The 9,781-nt window shown below is 44.5% G+C and overlaps 1 protein-coding gene across 1 annotated transcript in view; it reads left to right on the top strand.

Moving 5' to 3' along the window:
• SNRNP27 (small nuclear ribonucleoprotein U4/U6.U5 subunit 27) overlaps nt 1-9,781 on the top strand; it is a 19,829-nt gene that overhangs the window by 4,003 nt on the left and 6,045 nt on the right. The window contains exons 3-4 of the mRNA XM_004710159.2: nt 983-1,095; nt 1,769-1,848. Of these exons, the coding sequence (XP_004710216.1) occupies nt 983-1,095; nt 1,769-1,848 (193 nt within the window). The remainder of the gene's footprint in view (nt 1-982; nt 1,096-1,768; nt 1,849-9,781) is intronic.

Raw genomic sequence — 9,781 nt, 5'->3', positions numbered from 1 at the left:
ATGTATGGATTATTATAAGAGCTGTAAGAGCACCCATTAAAATGATTTATTAATTAAAATAAAAAAGAAACAATTTTTATTCACTAGTAAAGTCTACCATGGGCATTATGATCTTTTAAGAACTATATGGGATCGAATTGACAACATCAACTTGAAAGGTTAGAGGGGAACCTTAGGGGACAGGGAGTTTATATTAACAGAGAAGAACAGCTCAGAGAATGAAGGTGGGGGTGGTTGTACCACCCGAAAAATGCCATCAGTGTTGCTGAGTTGAATTAGGTATATCTTTTTGTTGTAGATTTCTCAGTAACAACAAAAATCTAGTAAAGCTTTCTGCTATCTAACGATTTATCTAGACGTGTGTATGTGTCTGTCTGTCTCTCTGTCTCTCTGTCTCTCTGTCTCTCTCTCTCTCTAGCTAAACCAAATGAGCTCTGGTAGAGTTGTGGGCTAGGCAATGGGTTCCTAAGCCGCTTGAGAGGGGAAAGGTGAGGCTGTCCCCATAAAGATTGACAGCTTTGGAAAGCATATATAGGCTCACTATGGGTTGCAATCAATTTGAAGGCCATGGGTTTGGGTTTTATACCAAATGGAAAAGAACTCTGGTGGCACTGTGGGGTAAGTGTTGGGCTGATAACTGCATAGTCAGAAGTTCAAAACCACCAGCAGCTTCACAGGAGAAAGATGAGGCTGTCTATTCCCATAGGAAGGCTGACCGTGTCAGAGGCCCTATAAAGGGTGGCTCCAGGTCAGCGGTGACTCAGTAACCGTAGTTTCAGGTTTTTCTGTGTCCTACATGAAACAGGTGGTCAGCATAAGTGGTATTTTCTGCTCTGTGTTAACCAGTGGGCCCTAGTAGAACCTCTCCCTCTTTTGCCCAGGAACGGACTCTGGACCTCTGAAACCTGGCTTCATTTCAGGTGCTTATCTGCTCAAAGTCTCCTTGTGTGTCTGTTTCTAACATCTTGATTTATGAAATTAGATCGCCCAGACGACACAGATCTACATCCCCTTCCCCTTCTCGACTGAAAGAAAGAAGAGATGAGGACAAGAAAGAAACAAAAGAAGCAAAGAACAAAGAACGTCAGATCACTGGTAATACTATTAGATGCTGGGAAAGTGCAGTCTGCTTAAATAGCTCCAGTGAGATGAAATTGTAAAGTGTAAGGTAAACATGAAGCTTTTTATAGTGTTTGCATATGGGTTTGAGATTTATACCTCTGGAGATTTCTGGTTATCATTGTGGCTACGCATATGATATAGGAAGAGAATAATAGGGTATTTTGGCAATGTATTCATAATTAGATACTGTCATAGCTGATACTTAGGATGGTCTTGTCTGAAGGCTTCAAGCATGCCCTTTCAAGCAGTCTCCACCTTCTTCAGGCCGCAACCCTTTCCTACAGCTCCTCAGGTGGTGGTGACCCCCAGCCATAAAATTATTTTCATTGCTACTTCATCACTGTCATTTTGCTACTGTTATGAATTGGGCGACCCCTGTGAAAGGTCGTTTGACCCCCAAAGGGGTCGAGACCCACAGGTTGAGAACTGCTGTACTAGGAGGAGAATAGAGAATGCAGCTCCTTCCTTGTAGCCTAAGTCACAGTCTATTTAAGTTGAAGAGGAAGTTTTCAGTCGAATTGGGTCTTTAGCTAATTGCTTTGGTTGTTCTCTGCTGGGGATGTAGAATGACTATCTTTTGCTACCTCTTATTTTATTTATCTAAAGTTTTAAGCATCTTAAAATATCATCTCTCGTATGTTTGCAGAGGAGGACTTAGAAGGCAAAACAGAGGAAGAAATAGAAATGATGAAGCTAATGGGGTTTGCCTCCTTTGACTCCACAAAAGTAAGTTGAACATTCTAGTTGGAGTGACTCTTCGTGACGATTGCTAGTCGCCCCCACGTGGCTGTGACGCAGGGCAGCCCGTGTAGAACCCGTGTACAACAGGAAGACACGTTGCCTGGCCGTGTGCCTCCTGCTGGTTGCTTAGAGCCACTGCGTTCTGAGTGCCTTCCAACCTGGGGACGCATCTTTCAGAACTGCTCCCCTGTTGTGATCCATGCAGATTTCACTGGCTCATTTCTGTAAACAGGTGGCCAAGCCTATTGTCCCAGTCTGTCTCATCTTAGAAACTCTGGTGGAACCTGCTTACTGCGGATGACCCTGCTTGTACCTGAAATACCAGTGACACATAAGCCCCCACCATGTGACGAACTGACAGATAGGTGATGCTGTCCATCTGATTGTCTTTTCTCTGCTGAAACAAAGTTTATGTGAGCCATAAAGACAATAGCAGTTTGTGGGAAGGACTTGATAATGAACGTAGAGGGACGCGCCTGTGAGTTTGGTGTAAAAGAGTATAGTGCATTGTGGAAGTTTCAAGTTCAGTGACTGTAAATCATGGTAGGCTTTTCATGCCCTATCAAGGAATTTATAGTTGCTTCTTTAGGTGTTGAGGAATGCAAGCAATGATCTTTAAGCAAGGGAATGTCATAATATATGAATGTTTTAGAGAGATGCTGTGGCAGTTACAGAATCTCCTGTCAACTTGCGAAGGGGTGGAGTCTAGCCTGTCAATCAGGTCGCAGCTTGATGACCTCATTTGGAGGCGTGAAGGAGATAAATAACTCACTGGAGGCCAGATACACACTTTCTCTCTGCTTTGAATCCCTGCGAGACATTACTGTTGATAAGCCACATGGAGCTGTGCTGATAAAGCCAGAGCCCTGGAACTGGAAGAGCCATGTGTGTACCAGCGCTGAGATGCTTCCACCACCACTGGATCCACAACACTTAACACCCACTGGCCTGTGATCTTCCTGCATCCATCGTCATTGCATGGCTGCGTGAGTCTGAAGAGGAATTTACGGACATGATCTGGACTGGGCTGGGATGTTTTCTTAATGTACAATTGCTCTTTGATAGAAAGTTCTCTCTTACCCACACGAGTGTCTATGAATTTGTTTCTCTAGTCAACCCAGACTCACACAGACGGTTCTGAGACACGCTGGAGAACAGAGGTAGAGCAAGTGATACTGGAGGCAGGGGGATCCGCTGAGTTGAGCAAGTGAAAAGTGATAGTAAATCCCTGAGGACCGTGTTGGAGACAGAGTTGTAGTGGCGGGGACAGTCAGTGATGACTTTGAAGTGTCTGGTTGTGGAGACTGGCTGATCAAGTTCATTAAGAAAGGGTACAGGAAGGGGAAGTGCATTGGGCTGCTGCTTGTATGGTCTCCCAGCCCAAAAGAAAGGTAGATTGGCATGTGAGGACTGGCAAAGCCTGGTCCTAGTAGTAGAAGGGGTCGCGAGGAGGGAGAGGCTGCAGGGAGGTGGACAGGAAAGAGGGACTGTGGCGGGAGGGGAGGGAAGGAAGCTAGAGAGGAGGAGAAAAGGAGATGGAAAAGAAATGGGTGGGGTAGAAAGAGGAAACGGGTGGGGGTGGGGGCGGTGAGCAAGGGAGCCAGATACAAGTGAGGTGTATATATAAAGGGAAAAAATCCTTTCTAGAACTGTAAATTTTCCATTTAGTTTTACATATGAAAATTGCGATGATTGAGAATTGTCAGAAACAAGTCACTTCCTCTAATCCGTTGAGTTGTTAATGGAGTGGGGCTGATCTCAGATGCTGTGTTTCCGTCTAACTGATGTCATTTCTTGGGGAGCCCTAAGTTCTCCGCAGTTCGAAACTACCAGCTGCTCCTTGAGTAGAAAGGCTTTTTACTCCCGTGAAGGGTCACAGACGCAGCAGCCTGCAGGGCCGCTCCGCCTGCTCTCCAGGGCCGCTGTGAGGCAGGGTTGGCTCAATGGCAAGTTTTTTATATGACAGCATAGGGCTCACTTTTTAGTTTTTATTTTAAACAATGACTATACATAACATCAGAGGAATAGTGAGGCAGGACTGCTTTAAAGTGAGAAAATTACAGTATCAACTTTTTTCTCCTCGAATGTTATTTGTTTTTTCAGAGTATTTTATAATTCTTATTATTGTGTGTTGAATTCATAAAATTATCTCCACAGTAAATAAAGCAAGTATACCCTTCCTGGTTTTAGAAGAATAAGCAGGGAACTTACTTTCGTGGGTGGTTTGTGGTTTACTGCTGCCCAGTGCTCTGTTTGAAGCCCTTGGGAATCCAGTGTACAGCTGAAGCCACACTAGACTGTTTTGTTGAGGGTTTTCTGGCTGGTTTTTGTCTTGTTGAGCGTATTCAAGCAAAACATCTGCCGGTCCAGTAAGTTCCGTGTGTGCAGCACGTTGATTGCGTTCTTCAAGCCGTGTCGCCGCTCGCAGCCTCCTTTTCTCAGCTGTTGGAACCTTCCCAACACGAACTCCCTGCCTCCTCCACGAGCTAACCTTCCAAGTTGCTGTTGGCTATTTGATTCCTTGTAGATGGTTCTTACAAGGGCATGAGGCTCAAGGATGACTTTTTTACTGTTAAGCGACACTCTTGTTTGCTCTTTAAAAAGGCTTCAGGAGATATTTTTGATTCCAAGTTTGGAGCTTTGAAGGCAGCCGTTTCAGGGGCACAGCTTTACTTTGAACACAGTCCATGGCAAATACCTTTGTCTACACAGGAGAAGCGCGTGAGCACTCGCGTGCTGGTGGCGGTGGGGGATGGACCAGCAAGTTGGTGCCGACCCTTCGTGACCCTGTGCGCAACAAAAGGAAACAAGGCCCAGTCCTGTGCCATCTTCACATAGTCGTTGCCTTTGAGATCCGTCATTGCCGCCACCGTGTCAGTCTGCTGGGTGTCACCCTCTTTTTCATGGACCTCCCACGTTGCCCAGCATGAGGTCCTTTTCCAGGGACCAGTCTCCAGAGTGCACGGGAGGACGTCTGCCAGCCTCCCCCGCCAAGCAGCACACTGGCTGTACTTCTTCCAAGAGAGATTTGTTTGTTCTGTCGAGTACTTTCAATGTTCTTCACCAGCACCATAATTCAAATGCATCGATTCTTCTCTGATCTTCCGGATTTGTTGCCCAATTTTCATGTGCCTATTAAATGACTAAAAATACCATGGCTTGGGTCAGGTACACAGCAGTCCTCAGAATGACATACTTGCGCTTCAATACTTTAAAGCAGTGGTTCTCAATCTGTGGGTTTCGACCCCTTTGGGAGTCGAACGGCCCTTTCACAGGGGTCGCCCGATTCATAACGGTAGCAAAATGACAGTGATGAAGTAGCAACAGAAATAAGTTTTTGGTTGGGGGTCACCACAACACGACGACCTGTATGAAAGGGTCTTGGCATGCGGAGGGTTGGGAACCACTGCTGTAAAGAGATGCTGTGCAGAGATTTGCCCGTGTGGTGCTTCCTTTGGTTTCTTGACCGCTGCTTCTGGGAGTACTGATTGTGAATGCAAACAAAATGAAATACGTGACAACTTCAATCTTTTTTCGTCTATCATGTTGCCTGTTGGTCCTGTTGTGATCATTTTTATTTTCTTTACATTGAGTTGTAATCCATACCAAAGGCTGCCATCTTTGATTTTCATCAGCAAGTGCTTCAAATCCTCCTTGCTCTCAGTAAGTAAAGTTGTGTCATCTGCATATTGCAGGTAGTTAACAAGCCTTCCTCCAATGATGATGCCACATTCTTCTTATATAGTCCAGCTTCCCAGAGGGTTTGCTGAGCACACAGATTGAATAAGTGCGGTGAAAGGATACGGCCCTGATGCACATCTGTCCTGATTTTTTTTAAATCATTTTATTAGGGGCTCATACAACTCTTATCACAATCCATACACACATCAATTGTGTAAAGCGCATTTGTACATTCATTGCCCTCATCATTCTCAAAACATTTCCTCTCCACTTAAGCCCCTGGCATTAGGTCCTCATTTTTCCCCTCCCTCCCCATTCCCCTCTCCCTCATGAGGCCTTGATAATTTATAAATTGTTACTTTGTCATATCTTGCCCTGTCCGACATCTCCCTTCACCCACTTTTCTGTTGTCTGTCCCCCAGAGAGGAAGTCACATATAGTTCCTTGTAATCGGTTCCTTCTCTCCAACCCACTCTCCCTGTACCCTCCCAGTATCACCACTCACACCACTGGTCCTGTAGGGCTCATCCGCCCTGGATTTCCTGTTTCCAGTTCCTATCTGTACCAGTGTACATCCTCTGGTCTAGCCAGACTTGCAAGGTAGAATTTGTGTCATGATAGTGGAAGCGGGGAGGAAACATTTAGGAACTAGAGGAAAGTTGTATTTTTCATCGTGACTACATCGCCCCCTGACTGGCTCGTCTCCTCCCCAAAGCCCCTCTGCAAGGGGATGTCCAGTGGCCTACTAATGGGCTTTGGGTCTCCACTCCGCACTCCCTCCCCCCATCATTCACTATGGTAAGATTTTTTGTTCTGATGATGCCTGATACCTGATGCCTTCAACACCTCGTGATTGCACAGGCTGGTGTGCTTCTTACATGTGGGCTTTGTTGCTTCTGAGCCTGATGGCCGCTTGGTTACCATCCTGATTTTAAACCGTGCAGTGTTCCCTTGTCCTGTTCTACTACTGTCTGTTTCTTGGCCCGTGTCCAGGTTCTGTACGAGCATAATTAAGTGTTCTGGATCCCCATTCTTTTCAGATGTTATCCATAGTTTGTTATGACCCACACCGTTGAATGCTTTTACCTAGTCAATAAAAATACAAACAAACATCTTTCTGGCTTTCAGGCAAGATTCATTTGGCATCAGCAGTGATATCCCTAGTTCTCTGTTGATATATTGCTACAATAGTTATTGAATGATCTTCACCAAAACTGTACTGACATGTAATAGTAATGCATTGTTTGAAATTTTCCACATTCTGTTGGGTTACCTTTGTTTGGATTGGGTACAAATAGGATCTCTTCCAATATATTGACCAGCTAGCTGCCTTTGCATTTCTTGGCATAGACTAATGAGTGCTTCCAGTGCTTCATGAGCTTCCTGAAACATTTCAGTTGGTATTTGATCCATTCCTGGAGTCTTGTATTTGCCTTCACTGTGGCTTGGGTTTCTTCATTAAGGACCATTAGTTTTTGATCATATGTACCTCTTGAAGTGCTTGGTGATCCACCAGTTCTTTGTGAAACAGTGACACTGCGTTCCTTCCATCTTTGAGTCATCCTGCATAGTTTAATATTTTGCTCCTGGAACCCTTCAGTATTACAGCTCTAGGCTTGTATTTTTTTCCCCATTTCTTTAAGCTTCAGATATGCTGAAAATGTTCTTAACTCTAGGTCTTTGCACATTTCATTGCCATACTCTACTTTGTCTTCTTAAGTTGCCCTTTGAACTTCTTTTGTTTAGCTCTTTGACTTCATAATTTCTTCCATTTGCTTTATCTCCTTTACATTCAAGAGCTAGTTTCCAAGTATCGTCTGATGTCCACTTGTGGCTTTTCTTCCTTTCCCGTCATTTCAGTGACCCTCTGCTTTCTTCATGTGTTGTTGATCTCGTCCTACAGATCATAAGGGGTAGAGCCCTGGTGGTGTAGTGGTTACGTGTTGGCCTGTGGTCCACGTGGTTGGCAGTGTGAAACCACCGGCAGCTTCCCCAGGAGAAAGACTGGGCTTCCTACTCCTGTAACAGTGATCGCCTTGGAACCCACCGGGGCCTCTATGAGGCAGCACTGACTCGATGGCGGTGAGGAAGAGAGAGATGGGTCATTAAATGTTCAAGGTATCAAATTTGCTCTTGAGATGTCCTCTAGATCTGAGTGGTTATATATTGTGGTTCGAATGGACGTATGTTAGTTTTCTTCAGCTTTAATTTGAACTTGTTTATGAACAATTAATGATTTGATCCACAGTCAGTCCCTCTCCTGCTTTTGGGAGATGATATCAAGCTTCTCCATCATCTCTTACCACAGATAGGATCCGTTTGAATCTTGTGATTCTGATGAAGTCCACCTGTATAGTCATTGCTTATGTTGTTGAAGAAATGTTTGCAGTGAAGCATGTGTTGGCCTTGAAAACTCTCGTGTGATCTTCAGCTTAATTTCTATCACCAAGGTCATATTTTCTGACTATTCTTTCCTCTTTGTTTCCACCTTTCTCATTTCAGTCAAATATGTATCTTGATTACATATTTGATCAATTGTAGACTAAGAAGTACAATTCTTCATCACTCTTTAGCGGCTGGCACATAAACTTGACAGTAGTTGTATCAACTGGACTTCCTTCTAGACAGGTAGACACTGGCCCATGAGATGCAGCACTGTACTTCAAGGTAGGTCTTGCAATGTCCCTGCATGCCATTTCTCTGATATTTGCCATACCTGATGTAGTAAAGCCTATGATTATGCAGCTCAGAATGGGCTACATCTTTGAATTCAGCTCACTTATGCCTAGGGTATTGATCTTCATGGGTTATATTCAAATTTAGATGATTTCCAGTGTTCCTAGACTCCTTCTGTAGACAGTCCACATTCTGATTACTGATTGGTGTTTGCAGCAGATTCTTCTAATTTTGAGTCATGTCCGCTCAGCAAATGAGGCCTAGAAAGTGTTACTCCCTACACATCCTTGTGGTTGACTTGACCCTGAGGAGGCAGCTTTTAGTTGCACTTTGAATGCCTTCCAATGTGAGCAGTCTTACCGTCTGTCACTTCTGCTATTAATAAAGTTGTCAGTGGCTATTCCTTCTGCTGATTCCTACTTAATTTTCTGTTCTTAGTCCGGAAGCTGCGCTGAAACCTGTTGGTATTTGAAATGCCTGTGGCATAATAGCTTCCAGCATCACACCAACATGCTGGGGATCAAAGTACAACAAACTTGACAGGCGAGAGGTGGAGAATTCATAGGTCTTAACAAAATGACGGAGCCCTGTTGGCATGGTAACTGCAAGGCCAGCAATTCAAAACCCCCAGCCACTCTGTAGGGGAATGATGGGATTTTCTACCCTTATAACCAGTGACAGTCTCGGGTACTCACAGGGGCAGCTCTACCCTGCCCTATAGGGTCGCTGTGAGTCGCAGTGAGTTTGCTTTTTGATTTATCAAAATTATGAGGAGAAGAGACTTGGTGGGTCACAAGGACAGCAGTTCAAACCCCGCAGTTGCTCCTCAGGAGAAAGACGAGGTCTCTGCTCCAGTGGACTGATAGGTGGGAACGCAAGGGACATTCTACTCTGTCCTGTCGGGTCCCTGTGCGTTACAGTGGAATGAATGGCAGTGAGGTTTTTAGTGATCAAGACTGTGACGTGCCAGTGAGCGTGATGTCAGTTGTTTGTTATGTTGAGGATGTTAATTTAGCCAATGTAGTTGATTTCATGACTTACTATTTAGAAAGTCTCGACTCATTAGTGTGTTGTTTTGTTTTTTTAAGACTGAGCATCTTGTGATATTTCATCATTTAGTTGTAGTGGGATCTCTTCATATGCTATGATAGTTGCTTACTTTCTCTTTCCTTTTAATATTATAGAAAAGTCTTGAAGTTTGGTTATGTTTATTAATGGCTAATGCTTCATCCCAGCCTGTAAATAAATGGAATAACCCAAAACAAAGAAACCCAGCTCACTGGCATCAAGTTGATGCCAGCCGACTCATAGGACAGGGTAGAACTGCCCCTGTGAGTTTCTGAGACTGTCACTCATTATAAGAGGAGAACTTTGCTGCATCTGCTACAAGAAAGAAAATCGTTCTCAGCAACCAGACCGTCAACATTCTGGGGAATTTCCTTGAAGGGGGAGCGCACAGGTACCATGAAGGGGCTCAGAGGAACCCTGCAGAGGGACTTCAATCATATCAACGTAGAACCCAGTCTATGTGGGAAGAAAAAGGCTTCAAGTTGACGGGGGG

Source organism: Echinops telfairi, unplaced genomic scaffold, assembly GCF_000313985.2.
Source record: "Echinops telfairi isolate 266 unplaced genomic scaffold, ASM31398v2 ScPeMD7_2573;HRSCAF=3158, whole genome shotgun sequence".
Lineage (NCBI taxonomy): Eukaryota > Metazoa > Chordata > Mammalia > Afrosoricida > Tenrecidae > Echinops > Echinops telfairi.
Note: the sequence above shows the minus strand (reverse complement) of the source record. Positions and strands in the feature narration are given on the sequence as shown.